General features: G+C 39.9%; 1 protein-coding gene across 3 annotated transcripts in view; it reads right to left on the bottom strand.

Moving 5' to 3' along the window:
- The window catches only part of kazna (kazrin, periplakin interacting protein a), a 185616-nt gene extending 168517 nt beyond the window's left edge, over positions 1-17099 (bottom strand). Inside the window, exons 1-2 of one of the 3 annotated variants that reach the window (XM_040047992.1) lie at positions 16757-17099; positions 13311-13731 (exon numbers count right to left, since the gene is read on the bottom strand). In XM_040047992.1, the coding sequence (XP_039903926.1) occupies positions 13311-13386 (76 nt within the window). In that variant the 5' untranslated portion in view covers positions 13387-13731; positions 16757-17099. Of the gene's footprint in view, positions 1-13310; positions 15041-16756 lie in introns of those variants that run through there. The other 2 variants (XM_040047997.1, XM_040047994.1) reach the window with 2 other exon arrangements.
- Positions 17100-18120: the final 1021 nt, after the last annotated feature.

Raw genomic sequence — 18120 nt, 5'->3', positions numbered from 1 at the left:
AAACCTCTGTTGACTCAGAAAACATTATTTCACATCCAAATTACAACTTTTTCTTCAACACAGTGCTCTGCTGCACTACATTTTTCTCTATATTGTGTGAATTTTTAAGACAATAATACTCCCACTGTGAAAATACTGCTCTCTAACAGGACTATGCACTTTCACTGAACTCACATGAACAGTTAATGGCTAACAAAAGCATCAGTAATGTCACGTAGCACTGGAGAGAGCACCCAAATGCCGGATGCAGAGGCAGGCAAAATATACAGAAAGCAAACTCTCTGTTGGAAAAGAAAAAAAAAGCAGATACAGAGAATCCCATTAGCCATTATAACACACAAAAAAAGACACACAGGGAACAAGAGGTAGCCTAACACAGGGCAAAAAGACAACCTGACAGAAAGGAGAGGGGCAAGAGACACCGCAGCCAACCAAACACAACTGGTGAGTGACAAAGGAGGGAAATCAGCCTCAGGTGGAGACAATCAGGGACGGAGGCGGGTTGAGGTGGGCGGCTCGGTCTAAATATCGACAGTATCAGTGCCAACGCTGGTACTGGTATGTATTGGTAAGACTACACATCTTTGGAGCGGGAGTCACAAGTTAGATTCCCACCCGGTATCCAGTAAGATTCTTGGCTAGACCTAAAAAACCAAGCCCTGGAATGGCGCAGCTACGTCTTCAGCCTGTCCGCAGCTCGGACACAAGCATTTCACTACATGTTGTACTCTATAATTGTGCATGTGACAAATAAAGGTTCTTTGTTTGTTTGCTTGGATCAACGCTAGCGCAATAGGGTCAATACGTGTTTCTATCTGAATGAATTATTATTTTTGGAAATGAAAAACTACACCTCAAACAGACACTATGTCTTTTTGCGTTGACTGTCATGTCTATTTTATGTTTATCCTATAGCACATTTAAACAAAAGAAGTTGACTCTAAGTTCTTTTACATACAGGCACATTTACATATCAGGTCTTCACAAACCCAGTTTTAAAATACATGACAAGGTGAAAGGTGTGTTTTGAATTTGCAAACTGATGACGATTCATCTCATAAATGAGCCTCTGCTCTGAAGTATAAACGTCAGTAATGATCGGCACTGGTCCTGTGTTAAATTTGCAGTACTGGAAGTAACACAAAGACAGAAAGGCAAACAACAAGACGCACGCATTGTGAAGCAATTTCTAAAATAAATCAGGAAAGAAAAACAAGACAGAAAAGGAAAGTAATAAACGAGTAACACAGGTAACACCAAGGCAACCAAAGGAGACACTCGGCAAGCATGAGCATTCAAAATGTCAGAAAGAATATCAAATAAATCCAAACACAGACTAAAATTCAACAAGTACAGAAAAAGAAAGCAGGGCCTTAGTAAGTAAAAAGAGGGATGACAGAAGCTGGGTAATCCAGGTATCTAAATAAATAATACAGCATTATGTATTTAGATTCCAAGATAAATTCTCACTCCCCACAAATATTAATATTCATGGAATATACAGCGTGTACCGACAAAGGTGTTGGTCAGTGAAAATGATGGCAGTCTAATGTGAGTAGGGGGCGGTATGAATAACACTTGACAAGACCATTTGCTTTCACTGTCATCCCTGTCGATTTAGCTGCGGGGGCTGGAAGCCGCTGCTGCCGCAACACAAACAACGGGGATTACATGCATAATGACAGTCCTCCAACAGGATATGTGTTTAAGTTTAAAATCAAAGGTGCGTTTCATAAGGGGGGCTTTTATTTAAGGAAACCGTTCTCTTAAATGAGATTAAAAATTGTTTCAGAGCATTAACAAGTCCTGTCGGTTAAGCTGCTTTTGTTAAAGTTTTCCTGCAGCAGTTAAACCGACACGATGGAGATGAAGAAGTGCTTAGGTGATGCTGATTTTGGTTTTTTCTTTTTAGATTTACATACTTGCTCTGAAAAGTTATCTGAGGACAAAGGTGTTGGTCATGTCTGTGCATCTCACTCTGGCTTCGGAGAGAGAGAAAAAACAGTGTGAATAACATAATCTGGATGATTTTAAGTCAACTGGTCATTTCACATTTTTCAAATTTAAATATATTTGAAGTGAAATATTTTCAAAGTTTGTTTCCTTCCGAGCAGTGTCACAGAACTTGCACTTGAGTCAACACCGACTAGTGTGTGACAAATCGTCGGGGTCAGCTCAGTCAGTCCTGTGCAGTTTTGCAGCCTGCTGTGCTGTGCAATCCTAACACCTCAGCGTGAGTGAGATTACTCCCTGAGGCAGCAGGAGCCTCTGATAATTATAGTGGAAGGTGAGAAGTTAAGCCTCGACACATCCGAAAAATGAAACATATTCCTCTAACCTTAGCTGGACAATAAAGCCCATCGACTGTATTTAAAAGGAAAAGCCAAAAAAAAAAAAAAAGTGCAAGTGACACATTATTGAGTATTCAGCCATCCATAAAGATTTCCTTGCTAATCACAAAGAAACATACATACATGAGAATGTATCTGCAGTCATTTTGCCATCTTCATTCTTTTTTCAGGATTTGTATAGATGTGGGGAGATGCACACAGCTGTTAAAGGCACCGTATATTATTGAATGCACAGTACAGTCAGAGTCAAAAGCAGTCTAGCTACTGGCCTTCTTTCAAATTTCATAGTTTAATCTGTAACACATCAAAATATGATTTTTTTTCTCCCTTTATGTAGGGAGAGTTATAAAAAGGAATCACTCCTGAATTCATTTACTATACGTATTTCACACATAAAAAGTATCAGAGGGAAAAATGCTGTATTCTGTCTAGAGCTTCATCAATACAGGATTATTAAGACCAATACCACTACTGATAATATATTTAATATTGGACGATATTCTAATATCTGGTAAGCAGTGTTGGTCAAGTTACTTGAAAAAAGTATTCCCCCCAAAAGTATTCCTGTTACTTTACTGATTACTTATTTTCAAAAGTAATTAGTTACTTAGTTTTGTTTTTTTTTAAAAAAAAATGATTTACAACCTGAATAGGTAATAAAGCAATAGATCTTTGAGATCTAATAGATCAAATTACCTTTTTTGCTATAGTAATCCCTTACTTATTCGTTACTTGAAAAAAGTAATCGGATTACAGTAACGCGTTACTTGTAATGCGTTACTGCCCATCTCTGCTGGTAAGCCTAGTAGTTTATTTACTTGGATCAGATCAGCAGGTTGTCGTGTTCTAGTTTGATGTTTGATGTTGTATTGTGAGTGCCCCCTGGTGGGCACATTATGCAAAATCAACACTGATGACATCGTGGAAAGGAGTGCCTTCTTTACCTTTTGATTTTCAACTACTAGTACTACTAGTAGTTATAACATTACTTCAGCAAATAGCCAATACAGGCCGGTAATACTGGCTTGCCGATAAATCAGTCAGGCTCTGACCGTGTCCAAGAAAACGTGGAAGTCAGCTATTTGTGAGTTAGACTGATATTTGAAATTGTCAAATGTCATCAAAACTTATTTGGCAACATTTCAGTCAGCTGAATATTTTCTCAGATAATTATTCCTGAAAACTTCTCATTTCGTGTCTTCATAGTCACTGCAGAAACTACTGCTTCACTTTGAACGTGCAACACTCGTTCTATAATCCTGTATGTGTTTGGGATTAAAGTCTAAGCTTTTATCGCTCATCAATGATCTCTCGTTTCACAGAGGAAAGCTCAGCGGAGATGGATTGTCTAGATGGGAGAGCACAGATGCCTGAAGTGAGGATTTAGAAGCAGAAAAGTGAAGGATTACAGACTAGGATTGACGTGATTGGCAGAAGAATCAAGCTGCTGCTGCTGCTGACACATCATCCACCTGCCAATGAAGATAAATGCAACCATCACAAAAAAATAAAGAAATAAAAATAAGCGTCATCTCAATACCAAAGCATGTGAAAAAAGCTGTTAAACAATCACAACTACAAATATAATCAACTTTGTGTTTGGTGAGGATTACAGTGGCCCTGTCAAGGAGCCAGAGGAGAAAATGTTGGTCCTTAATAAATACAGCTCCATAAAGTTTAACTGACAATGTCAGGTTTTATTCTAAGCTTCTCAGTGTGAACTGTGCCTTCAGCTTATTGTACACTGTGGAAAAAACCCACGAGTAAATTAATACAACTAATGTCTTCACTCATTTATCCCTATGCAATTAAACTTAATGTGTAGTCTGCAGAAATGTTGTAATTAAAACAAAATAAGAAGAGAGGTACAAAATAAGAGTGCAGGCTTCCGTCTACTGGCTAACATCCAACATTGCCAACTTGTGGCCACCACTGTGCAACCCCACAGGCTCATAGGATGATCTCCGAACCGCTGTGAGCAGATGGTTGGTTTTGTGCACCTGTCCCCCACCCGATGTCAAGAAAAATCAAGTCCCTGCAGTAAGTTTCACTGCGGACTGTTTATTTTGTTGTCAGCAATGCCTGTCAGCAGCAAAATCTAACTTGGCTGTGCTGCTGCAAACAGAGCATTCACGCGGCTGCTTCAGTAACTGAATGTGCAAAGCAGAAAATGCCACACACTTAATCAAGAGCTAAAAATTTTAAATGATTCCCCAAAACTAGGCAAAACAATGCTTTAGCTGCATTCACATGTGTTAAAATGATTCAGTAACACATTATCTTTTTAATATCAGCTCCCACATGATACAGTATTTAATCAGATTAAAGCAACCCTCTGGACCCATTATAATGTTATTAAGTAATAACTTAGTCCCTATGATATTAGTCCCTTTGTTTAAAGATTTTATAAGTCCTACTTAAAAAAAAGCGTGTCTGCTCATTGTGCAAATATACAAAGTCCACCTCTGAAAAACAAATAACTACACGTGTTTCATCACACACCAGCAGAAAAATGGCAGCATTTATCAGTTTATAAACTTGTCAAGCTCCTTCTTTCAAACACATGTGATGCACAGTCTGCAGCCTGCCACCTGTCCCCTCCATCTCTACAGTGTCCATCTATCAGATTTGAAAACAGGCGCAAACTAAGGGAACTGCAAATAGCACAGACACCGCCTCATAGTTTGCCAGGTTAAAATATATATATGTACTTTCACTTTTATATGTGAACGTTTTACTTTTAAGTTGGTGTGAAATGTTGAGAAACTGTTGCGTTTTCCATCTAAATGTTAAGCAAGACTCACACAAACTAGCATGCAATTGTTTAGCACGCATGAACTAAATTGCCTACTATTGCACTGTTCAATTAATCAACCACAAACATTAGCATTAACATTTGGTAATGGTAAATAAATAGAATAGAATAGAATAGAATTCAACTTTATTGTCATTGCACATGCACAGGTACAGGGCAACGAAATGCAAAGCCCCTGTACCTTAAAGCAGCCAATGTTCCCTCTAATTTTTCATGTGTCTGAACAAACACACAAACTCCCTGAGCGGTCCCTTGGACCACTGTGAGCAGCAACAGACGTGTGCACTGTGGTCACGCCAGCATCGAATCCATCCGAGTCACATGGTTTAGTAAAATAATCAAATTACAGCATTTACATTTATGTTAGACTACTTTTAATTAACTGCTTTAGCCCACCTACAATGAAAATTAAAAAAAAAATCTTGTTCATGACCTGTGTAGCATGTTAACACTATTGGAAGTAAAAATAACTTGAACTCCAATTTTGAAAACACAACTTTCTTTTGTTTTTTTTTTCATAAAGCTCTGACTTGTATTATGAGTATGAGTCTGTGGTCTGGGAGAGAGTCCCGTAACTCTCTGTCTGCAAAATACAGAATATAATGACCAACGTTGGGCAATTAATTATATAGTTACTTCTTCAAAAAAGTAACTGAGTTTTGCAAACAACAAAGTTTTTTGCAGCTGTTTACCTAAAAATGCAGGAAAGGCGTTTTTTAAACAAACATTTCAAACTATTTACAGAACAATCAGCTGTTCTGCATCAAATTTGATGCCACACAAATTATTTGTGCCACTCCAAAAAATAATTTCTGTCCACTATGAGATAAAGGAGAACAACAGCCTGATACCTGCAGGCCTGACAACAGCAGATGTATCACTGCTGTAACACCTGTAACATTCAGCAGTCGCCTCATTGTTCTGACACACACAACAAAACTATTGACTACACTACACACTAACTACACAAGATTTGCGCTAAACGTCGCAAATCTCTTACATCTCAAAACACTGCCGTCACTCCTAAAAACTGGTATAAAGTCTACACTTTTTCCGTCAAATGTTCCGTCTGTCCTGCTCACATCTCCAATGGTTGTACACGTTGTCATTAACGTGGCTTCACTCCACATCAGCCACGCCGCTTTGCTAGCTAAAACACCGGTGTCGGCACATAAGGACGCTGTCATAGCCTGTCAACGACGTTGATTAGCTGCGTATATACGAATGTGAATCGCATCATTGGCTGGACTATGGGATAAGGTAGCATCGTTCTAATCCCATACGGGAGCAGCCAGTCACTTACTGACTAACACTGCAAAACTGAATTGTTAAAGTTTTCATTTTAATTTCAATTCAGGTTAAAAAAAAAATTTCGTGCGCAACGCGTGCCAGCAGTGCACAATTAGAGGGAACATTGCTTATGTGTATTGCTTTCCTCTGTAGTTCAGTATAGTAATCTCAAGAGCCCTTGGCAGCTAACCGTTAGCGCTCCTTCTGTGTTAGCTTCAAAATCTCTTCATCTTCTCCTCTTACCCATATTTTTGTAGTAAGAGATTTTCTTACTTGAGTTTTAGGTTTGTTTCTTTGTTTGTTTTTCCTCTCTCTTTTTTCCTACAGTGGAAATGTTTTCAATTGCACAGCCTATTTCCTCTCATTTGTGTTTGGTTAGCCTGCCCTCTCATACCCATTTTAAAGCAGGCTATTTGGTTCAGTGGCTGCTTGTGGCTGCCGATAAAATAGCACAATGTTTAGAGCAAAATTGGCTTCCTCAAAACACAAACAGAAAGATAATAGCACAGAGTTTTGTTTTCATTTCCTAAATCTGGATAAGTAGCTCTGAGATTTCTGCCAGCACTTTAACACAGCAGATACATTTGACTGTGCAGATTTTACTAAGATGATTTGGCAGCATTTTTTTCTTCTTCCAAGGATGGTTCTTTAAAAAAATACATTTAAAAAAATTGTTCAATAAATAAATAAATGAGCTATGTCTCTGAAGAAAAAAGTGGTTGTTACACTTTGTGCTTTCTGTTACTGGTACAATTAATTTTTTTAACTTTTTTTTCAAGTAAATGCAGACAAAACAAATTCAAAACAATTCATTTTCTACATATTAGCTATACTTTAGCATATTACTGCAGAAAAAATATTATATTATTCTCTACTTAATATATCCCTTTAACACATGTATAGGGCATTATATCATATGTTTTACTGGCTTTTAAAAAATTACAAGTTCAAGCTTCATATCTAAATAGCTCAGGATTTAATCTGTGCATTTACATTTCTATTGACTTTCTGCTAAAATGTATCCCAGTACTCCAACAGTTATGAGTGGAGCAGCCGAAGGAGAAGCTAAATATTACAGACTGTATTAACTGTGACTTCTGTATGAAGCTCCAAAGTACAGATCACATCACAGCACCATGTCCTTGAGGGCACTTGTATGGTACGGCTTCATTATACTGCAGCACTTTCCACACTTTCTGCATCACATCTTCACAGCATCAAACATGCTCGCTGTTTAGGCTGTCATTCTCCTGTAGATAAATATCGTCAGACTACAGGTTTATGGGGTTTTTTGTTGTTTTTTTTCCCCCCCGCTTGCTGCTTCTAAATCTGACTCCTGTGAAAAACGATAAGGGGGAAAAATAACACAACAGTTTTAAACATATGCAATCTGCATTCACGATCACCTCTGTGTGTGACAGGCTGTGCTGACACAAACTTTATGTTGGAACTGGGGTACACTAGAGGATAAGATGTGCCAAGAAAGAGCCTGCTGACCCTAACTCTGTTTTCAATCAGGCTCCTCTGGCAGCGTTCTGATTTATCCCAGGGCTAATAAAAGCTGGGGATGCCAGTTCTATAAGCACAGGAACAGCTAGGGATGTGTGCATTGTAAATTTTTCAGGATGTACCAGGTGTGCCATGGTCTGCCGCTTAAACTAAAATGACTGCACTGACAGCATTTTTCCTCTGCGAGCACTGGCTTCTGAATAATAAACTCAGAAGGTGGATGTCTGCTATGAGAACGATTCCCAAAACAACTTCATGCAACATGTTTTGCTGCGACTGAGGAAAAGGTTATAGTGTTTCAAATAGGCCAACATGGATATTATTTCTCAAAAAAGAAGTACTTGCACAGTTCATCGGTCTTCTGCATGGATAAGTGAGCACAGTCACATGTGATTCAGATGCCCTGCTGTGATTTAGCTTCCCGGATGCCAATATCATGGCCATCTGAAGATAAGTCTGCCCAGCGGTGCAGACGAATGACCTGTGCTCATCTGTATTTGACCAGTCAATACGCAACCTAGACAAAAAAGTATGCGGAGGCGTGTTACATAATGATTTCCCCTGTGATGTATACCTCTATTTTTGTATTTAGTTTTTAAACTGCTGCAGGCTTGAGATTAGACGTTAAACCTTGTGAGATAATCGCCGTTTATGTTCCGTATACACTACACAAGATATTCCACAAACGTTATGCAAAATAGCACAAGGTGAATGCAGCAGAATACAGTACCTTAAATCCAAAAAACAATGCACTGCACAATACCTCAGAGGGATCAATATTGAACACTTCATCCATTGCTCCAATTAAATCTGCAAGGTAAATCTGAAAACACATGGCAAAGTCAAATCAAAAGTCCTGCAGAGTCATGATTGTGTGGTCACTGTCAGTACATCAATTATTTTCTGCTCATGTGAAAACTGTATGACTCATCACGTTTGTTCTGTGTGATTTTTCTTTCATCGCACATCAAAATGACAGCAGATGGAGCGTGTTGGTGCAAAGAGCTGACCAATCAAGGGGTTTCCTTTATGAGTAAACTAAATACACTGAAACAGCCCAAATCCAAGACTCACCACGTGCAAAATGAAAAAAAAGTTACCTAGCTGAGTGCACACACAGACTGCACCAGCAAACCTCTTGCAAAGTGACTCCGTCTACATGATTAGCAACACCAGCAGCATGAAGCTAATCTCTAACTGCAGGAAAGCCCACCGGGTAAGGAGGTGTGAGGAATCTGTGAGTGTGCTGGAACCATAACACAAGTGGAAGAAGGAGAGGAATTAATCACTTCAAAGAAGACCAAAATATGTTCTGCACCTGCAGTGGTCATGTATTAAAATTTCAAATCACGTCCACCTCTCCTGAGCGGGGATTTACCAACGGTTTATTGAGGTATTAGGAAGATATTCAAGGGTAAAGTGACAGGCAAGAAAGGAAACAGTGCTTCCAACTTTGCCAAAAAACTGAAAACATATACTCTGCGCCAATGTTTAAGTTGGGAAAGTTTTCCATGTCACTTTTGATGGAGATAAATGTTTCAACAACAAAAAATAAAATCTACGACTGCGTGAAATAGTTCAGCAGTTTAGGAATAATGTTTCTATAATATCATTGAAAGATTTAGAAAATCAGGAGAATAGCCTCCGTACAAGGCCGAGGCTAAAAACTACCAGTGAATGTCCCTCAGGCAGCACTGCATGGCCTCAGAGACAATTCTGGAAACACTTTTACAAATTTGCCAAGTGAAAATTCTAACATGGAAATTAAAAACAAAAGCACATTGACTGGGTTGAGTGGGCTGAGGTGACTTGGAAAACTCATGTGGTCCAAAAAGCTGAAAGTCTTTTTGGTACTCGTGAACAACCGAGAGCCCGAGTTATCGATGAATAGCTCAAAAACTGTGATGGGAAGGAGGGTAACTCCTACGGCCTTGAAGGCACCATTTATCCCAAACAATAAGGGAATGCATGTTTTTTTTAGCCACGTGATGTCATGCAGCACAACAACCACAGTTACCTCAGTTTCCTGCAGTCGTGACCTGTCACCCAGTGAAAACACTTGGCACATTATGAAACAAAAAGTTAAACTGCTGAGCAGCTGAAATCCAATATCAAGCAAGAATAGGAAAACATTTCACTTTTAAAACTTCACCAATTGCTCCCCTGAGTTCCCTAAAGCTAAAAGATAATACTGTTAAAAGAAGACGTGGCGCAGCAGAGTTTCTAAAAACACCTCAGTCGCAACATTTTGTTGGGTTTTTTTTCCCAAATGAAGAAGACATTTTTCCATCAACGATAATATTTTTCAACTTTCCATTTCTACCCTTTTCAATATGAGGGTTTATATGATTTGCAAATGACTGTGTTCCATTTTTATTTTCATTTTCACAGAGCCTCAGCTCGAAATGGTCTCGGAGAAGGCAATTTACTTACAGTATTATTCCAGCTTCAAACACGACAAAGCCCGAATCAACAAATAAAGAAATGCTCAGCAGGGGGAAGCCAGTGTAGTCGAATTTAGTGTTGGACATTAATCGTTTTACACGGCGATTTACTTCCGACCTGACAGGGGTTAGAAAGGAATTGGGGCTGAGAAACAATGTGGGACACGAAAAAAACAACATGAATGTTGGTTCCTACGCAGCAACAGCCGGGAGGCTTCAAATCATTTTTGTGCTTCTGTAGGGTCTTATTGGTGTCTAAAACAGGTCAGAATTGTCTTTTTTCTTTGTTTTTCCTCAAGGGAAACAAGTCTTTTAACTTCAATTAAAGTAACAAAAAGCAAAGAATGCATCTGACAGCACACACACCTAATTTAATGGGTAGCGGTGCTCTACCTTGACTGGTTTAACCTTGGAAAGTCACTGACGTAAGAAATAAACTTTCCCAGAGTAATTCAACTATTCAAAAGCCAAAAAACTGTTGTCACGCTCCCCGAACAAATGGGAGCATCGGCTGCTGAAGGATTTTATTTATCTATTTATTTAATTTCATTTTTTTTGACAACACGTCACAAAACTGAACACAACCCAAATCACACCACCAGTGGGGAATAAGAGAATTTATTGCAGGATTACGCACCTGGCAGTGCCACGTGAATATGATTCATGAGAAAACTGTTTATTCTGCTCTGGTACCACCAGAAGGTTGTTAATATTCAAGTCTTTGGGCATGTGCAACACTCATGGAATGGATTTTCTCTCTGCAATTCAAACAGGCCTTTACATATAGCTGAGGGACTCCTGATCCAATGATGGGTGACAGCCAAAGATAACAAAAAAAAAAATAAAATCCCCCTATAATTACTGTTCCGATATTGCAAGCCAGCGCCACTGTGGATTAGCCTTCCAACAGCTGTGCAACAGTATGTAAGGTTGTTGCTAAAAATAGATTAAAACAGCCATCTCTTATTCACACAATTTGCAGCCTGCTCACTTTCTTGCCCCTCTCCCCGCCCGTCCCCTCCTCCTCCTCCTTCCACCTCCCCCTTCCCTTCCCTCTCTCACATCCGAAATCGCAGACATGCAGCATGAGCTTCAAAGAGCATAGATAACTTGGGGTAGCGCAAGACAGGCTGTAATTCATCACAACACATGCAATGATAATGTCATCTTCACAACCAGAGAGTGGCATTTAGGTTTAATGCACCCGGCGCTCTCACCTATCCTGTGACTGATAAGTAGGCACTGGTGGAAAGCGTCACAGTTTGACTTGAAGTTATTATTCGGCCGGGCTTATGTATAATAAATATACAACATAGGCTGAATAACAAATGTGGATATGTTTCAGTAAGTAATAGAACGGAAACAAATTGCACAAAGAAACCCTGAAATGCCTCTAAACGTTTAACGAGTCATGTCTTTTTCCCTTGATTTTCCACTGCGTTAACACTGCCTGCTGTGTTATTCACAATGACTGGATGAGCACCTAAGTGAGTAATCATTTCAGTCTTTCAAATCAGAAAAACCTATCCAATCCTCCTAATTACCACTTAGGATTCCAAGAAGCAGCTATACAAAGGAGTAGTTCTATTAAAAAAAAGTTTACATTGTACAGTGTGCCATCACAGAACATTTCCAATGATGGGAAAGACGACTTTTGTTCCTACTGCATCCTAAAAACAAGACACGATTTACTGATGAAGGAGAAGACAAAACCCGAAAGGGTACAGCTCAACTAAACACACACACGCAAAAAGAAAAAGCCAGCGCTCCTGTTTTAAAATAATATTTCTGCACCACAGAGGATGTATATGCGCCCAGTTCAATCTGCAGCAAACCTGTGAGAATCCCAAAACTCTCTGCTCAGGTCTCTTAAGGCCAAAGGCTTCCATTTTCTGTTCTGGGGATTACGTGACACTTTGCAACAGTTCAACCGAGGCAGGTTTTGTCACGCTGTGAGGTTTGATCGCAAAACCCAAATGTATGTATGGAGGCAGAAAAATATCAACTGAATATAGGAATAATTGTTTAAACAACTACAATCTGGACTCATTTACTCAGAAACCTCATATTGTAAATGCATTTTGTCAATAAGGTAAAATGTCCTAAAGGTTTACAGTGACGCTACTCTGGCTGGATAAAAAAAAAAAATAGGGAGTTATTGCTCAGTTATTCCATTTGCTACTATTTTACAGCTGCTCGTGCTGTTGTGTACAATTAATGAGCTGAATTTTCTGCGGCTGATCTCGTTCTTTTTTCTTTTTAGACCTGTGGCATGTTCAACCAGACGGAGATCAAAGGATTGCACCCATGAAAAAGTGAGCTTCAATCCCACATACCCACCTCTCACACGCACGAGTCGGAGCACACACATCTTCACACATGACATTGCTCATGTGTGTGTGTGTGTGAAAGGAGCATCACAATCTATCAACAGTAACACACTGCTCTGGCCAACTGCTTTACACTCCAATGGACTCCATATACTTTATAATATATATATTAAGAAAATATATATATATATATATATGTATATATATAATTACAAAACTGCGTGGAGGCAAAAATATTAATAATATTAATACCCTGAATAACATGATTAAATATGTTGACGGAACTAAAGGATTAATTGCACTCGAAGCGTCGAAACAAAGTTACATTAAAAAACGATTTCCTAATTGCAAAAGTCGGACGCACATTTTGAAACGTTACCTCCCTAAACACTTTAATTTTGCATAACCGTGTTGCTGTATTTTTATTTATTAATTTTTCAGAATAGGCTACTTTCAAAAAGCTTACCGAATATAAATGAACAGTGCGTCCATGCATTATTTAAACACTGCAACAGTCAATCAGAATCAAACAGGATGCACAAGATAATTTAGCGTTGATGTTTGCACTCACTGGCTTGCATGAGCTGACCCTGACGCCCAAACACCTGGGAGAAAGGGCTTCGGCTGCAGGTGAGCATCTCCTCCATGGCTGGGCTCCTCGGGTGAAGTGGCGAGGTCCTTCGGCTCAAGAAGAGAAAAGTGGAGTGAGAGTCTGCCTCGGAGTGCGGAAGGTTAGCGATCGCACTGGACCAATCCTCTCCTCTCCAGTCTCTCAATTGACTGCTAATTTGCCTTTGAAGACACTTCACAACCTCTCCCACGCCTTTTCCTGGGATGTCATTTGCTTTCTACAGCTGCCTCCCTGCTGACTGCAGATCAGTTCCGCGTCTTGTTGCCTCAGATGCCGTCAGAGTTGCTGCTGCTCTTCAGCTGATGGGAGATCTGCGTTGGGTTGCTCTCAGCCTGCTCATTAGGGCTCTAGTGTGGCGCTGCTTCAGACAGAGAGCATAGCAAACACAGCATGAACAAAGCAAGAGAGAGAGAGAGAGAGTCAGAGAGAGCAATGAGAAGGAGAACCCTGCTGCAGAGAGAAGGCAGACTCTCTCCCCTGACGAAAGCAAGAACAGAGATGACTGCGTGTGCATGTGTGTGCATGTGTGTGTAACTGGTTTTTACATTATTCTGTAGCTGCTGCTACTTGAGACTTTCCATGGCTTTGATTCCCTCTGTCTACATAACTGCTTCTCTTTAATCTAACTGTTGAGAAGTGTTAAGTTGAGATGCACTGAATGTAAAATACATAAAAATGATGAAGAATGATATGGCACATGTTCATAATCTGCACTTATATATGCACTATAAAGCAACGGCAGCACACCCAGTGTTTTGATTTCGTGCGCACCTCCCCACACTCTTCTCATATATTTGACTCCAAACTGAATTTGGTTCAGCTACCATTCTTTCTTCCCCTCCCTTTCTCCCCCCTTACATTCATACTTGAGGATTATCTTCCAAATATAGACAGAGAAGACTGCATCTCTCTCTGTGTCTCACTCACACACAAACAGTCAGGTGTATGCAGGTTTTATGCAGCACTTTGCTTGTGCAAGCAAAACGGCTTTCACGAGTCCCTCGCAAGGCAAAAAACAGGGATCCTGAAGATAAAGCTCGACCGCGAGCACAAAATAAAATCGGTTTCAAACTAAAGGGGCCAGTGGATCATTAAAAATGGATCCGCATCCTTTATTAATGTCCTCGTTACTGTGCCTGTTCTGCTCCCGCATTAAGAGCACGCAGAGAGAGGAAAGAAGTGACTTTTACAGTAGTACTTTATCCTTGTATCCTGTTGGTTTTTATTACACCCACAAAGTGCTGCTTGCTTGGAGGGACTTAGCTTCAACTCGTAAAGCCAGTGTCACATCCCTCTTAGCTTTGAACTAACAGTTGCGAGAGGCGGCAAATGAGCGGCATTAGGATCTGCAGGACTACATGAATTTTACTTCCCGAGATCAAGATTCCAGCCAAGGACAAGTCCGACATAAGTGACTCTGGCTGCACCAAAGAAGACGTTGAATTTGACTCAAATAAACATCACAATAGCCAGAACAAGCATGGCCGGAGGTACTGTGATGTATTTTTTTCCTCTCATCTCTCTTCACAAAACCGCTGTGATCCTGACGGGTCCTGTCAGCATTTCATGTTTGTGCACATCCAAACCTAATCCGTACTTCCAGATGACACACTGCATCATTCAAAGTCTACCAAGTCATTTAGGTTTTTGACAAATAAGACGCAGGTCAGGTCTCCGACCCACCCAGAAGTAGGGGGAAAAAATTGCAATCCATCTCTCAGTGGTTGGAATTTAATATTGTGCATCACACCGAGAATAAGTGATGAAATTAACAAGAAGAAGATCAAAAGTTTCTCCTTCTTAGACATTTCTGCGTGGCTGTTTTTGTTTTCAATCATCTCTGATCATGTTTCCTCACTTCTCACCAGAGCTTCCTGTGAGAATTCGACATTGCCCTGGGCTAAAATCTTCAGCTGTGTTGAGCATACAAATGCAGCATCACAGTTTGAAGTTACTGCTGAGCTTGTGAGCACTGGGAGTTCTCGCACCTCAGGGCTATGGTTTGTCACTATACGTACACTGGCACGGCTCCAAGCTAAGAAAAATCACCTGCCAGGCACTGCTACTTAAGGCACCTGAAACCTAATCCCTTATTCCCAAAGAGTGTAATTGGACTTGTTTGAATTCTTAATTACTTAAAGAACATCAAGTGAGCTAAATTCCTTTACACATGTGCTATAAATCCTAAGAACTACAGTATCTGACAGCTCATGGATTTCCTCAGTGCAATTACAAAGCAGCACTCTCACCCATATGTGTTCAATTTGAGTAAAATCCATTTCCTGGAGCTTTTGAATGTGTCAGAGAAAAAAAAAAACCTCCAGTAAAAACCCCAAACCATTTGTGTTCATTTGACTCAGAACCGCTAAAAGCTTCTAAAGAGTGAAAATGTGAGGTTCACCAGGTGGAGAACAAAGCAGCTTTAGAAAAAACACACACAGTTTACTGCACCTATTGCTGCTGAATCGTGTGCATCTGCATTACACTGCCGGCTACAGCCATGACACAAGGGGCTGCGGAAATTACAGCGATATGTCAGCGTCACAGACTGATGTAAGCCACTGCTACTGTTTCCTCATAATACCAAAGAGTCATGAAATAAAAAATCTTTCCGCTCTCTTCATATATTATTTGCCCCTGGGCTTATCATTTGCCCACAGCAAATAAAAGATTCAGCCTAACTGCCAATTTCCAATTAAACTCACGCCCACTGCACTGCATGTTAATGAACAATTACATTTAGGCAGAGATTACTTTTCGTCCGTAAATGACTGATGGTCAGAAACTTGGACCTTGTCTCTACAGACAGGAGAGAGCTGCTGCCTTTCTGTGGGTAGGATTTCATTTTTAGCCAGCACCCCTGTTAAATTTGACTGGGGCCTGTCTCATTTATATTCAAGAACCAACACTTTGAAGCACTCGGATGATGTTTTCTTTGATCACTTGTAACTCAATGGAGAAACGCATTTATGATCAGGTCCTCCAGTTTGAGACACACATGCACAGGCACACAGATGACCAATACCTCACAATATCACACAGATCTGTCTGGGTTAAAGTACAGACATCGAACACTATGAGAGACCGACTATGATCCTAGCAATTTTAGCAGAAGTCTGCTAGCAAGTAATTATGGACATAAACAATTCATGTTTCAAATTATTCCAAAAATGCAGTTCAGCAAGTTTCTTATCATGTTTAAAGATTTTTTCAAAGGGTTTCTCAGACATTGATTATTTCTAGTCCCAGATTAAAGGAATAATTCAGTGAAGACCTCCATTTAAACAACTTTAAGCCTAGGACTAGGCTTAATCCATGTCTGGGAAACTGCAGCATTATTCATGTAGGCTTTTATCATAATATAGATAACAACCTCTTTAACTTACCCTAAAATCTGAGTTGACTAACTCCAAGAAAGGAAACCCTGCTTTTACTGTCCAGGAAATGGAGATCAGTCACCCAGTGCCTGTGCAACTGTGATTTTAACTCAGTCTACAGTCAGACCAAAAGCCACCTTGCCAAATTTATTTACACAGCTGTGTGGCCAAAGGCAGGGGGGCCAGCTTGGGTATGGTTGTAAACATTAACCTCTTTAACTGCAGCTCAGTTGCATCCCTTATTATCTGCTACTTATAATGCAGTTACAAAATAATAACTCCGGGTTTTCCTAATATCATTCACCACTGAAAAATATTTTGGTCTGTTAGATATTTCAACAGCATAGGCAATTTGACAAAAGCAATTGCTTGTGCTTACCAATGACTGTAGAAAACATGGACGACGCGAAGAGCTTCCCAAAAATTAAGACAAAACGTCTCTATCGCCCCCTGGTGTCTGGCTGCAGTATAGGTCAGAAACCCCGCCTGATCTATGTTAGCGGATGGGGACTGGGGTCAGACTAAAATAAAAATAAAAAACATTCTCCGATAAATTCCCAGATAATTTTTTCCAAAGATTCTTTCTTTCATTATCAAGTGTTCTCATCACCCTGATTTATGTTCAAGGGGTCTCCTTTCCCATAAGTTTGATTCTAATTACTACCATAATGCTTTTATATTGGGGTGCAACGTCATCATAACAGCTTTGACTGGCAGCTGCAGTCACAGATAAACTTGCGCATCTCTGTTCGGGAATGGCAGATAGAGCAGGGACGCCGAGAGGAGCTCCAGCGTTTACGTTACAAAATCACAACCGACTGTTTTAACCTGACAGCCTGAGGTGGTCTTCAGTCTGAACTACCGGATAGACAGATCCGAGGCCCCACCGCACTTTTTCGGTAAGTTAAATGTGTTTGTAAGCTAATCCGTAACTACCGTCCTTAGCTAGGTCCTGAGACCTGTGCAGAGATGATTATTAAATACGTGCAAACAGCAGCATGTTTTCAGTCTCTTACCACATCTGTACAGTAACACCATTTTTTTTTTAAATCTTGCACTAATATATATATATATATATAGCTTACATCCTTCAAGAGAAATATTTTTTCAGTACTCAGGCAGCAGCTTAAACACTGCGGATAATACCTCTGTATGTTGGTGACCACGATGCAGGAGCAGACATCTTATCTCTGGAGATTTCCATTTACAAAGCACCAACAACTCGAAGGTAAACATTATATTGGAAAATCTGTCTATAATAGTATTTATAGTATATAAGGCTTTGTCCTTTTTAAAATAAACAGCTCAAACATCAGCTGTCAGCAGAACTGTAGAACTGAACAAAATGTAAGAGTAGAACTTCAGATCCCAAG

Source organism: Simochromis diagramma, unplaced genomic scaffold, assembly GCF_900408965.1.
Source record: "Simochromis diagramma unplaced genomic scaffold, fSimDia1.1 OVJJ01000387.1, whole genome shotgun sequence".
NCBI classification, from domain to species: domain Eukaryota; kingdom Metazoa; phylum Chordata; class Actinopteri; order Cichliformes; family Cichlidae; genus Simochromis; species Simochromis diagramma.
Note: the sequence above shows the minus strand (reverse complement) of the source record. Positions and strands in the feature narration are given on the sequence as shown.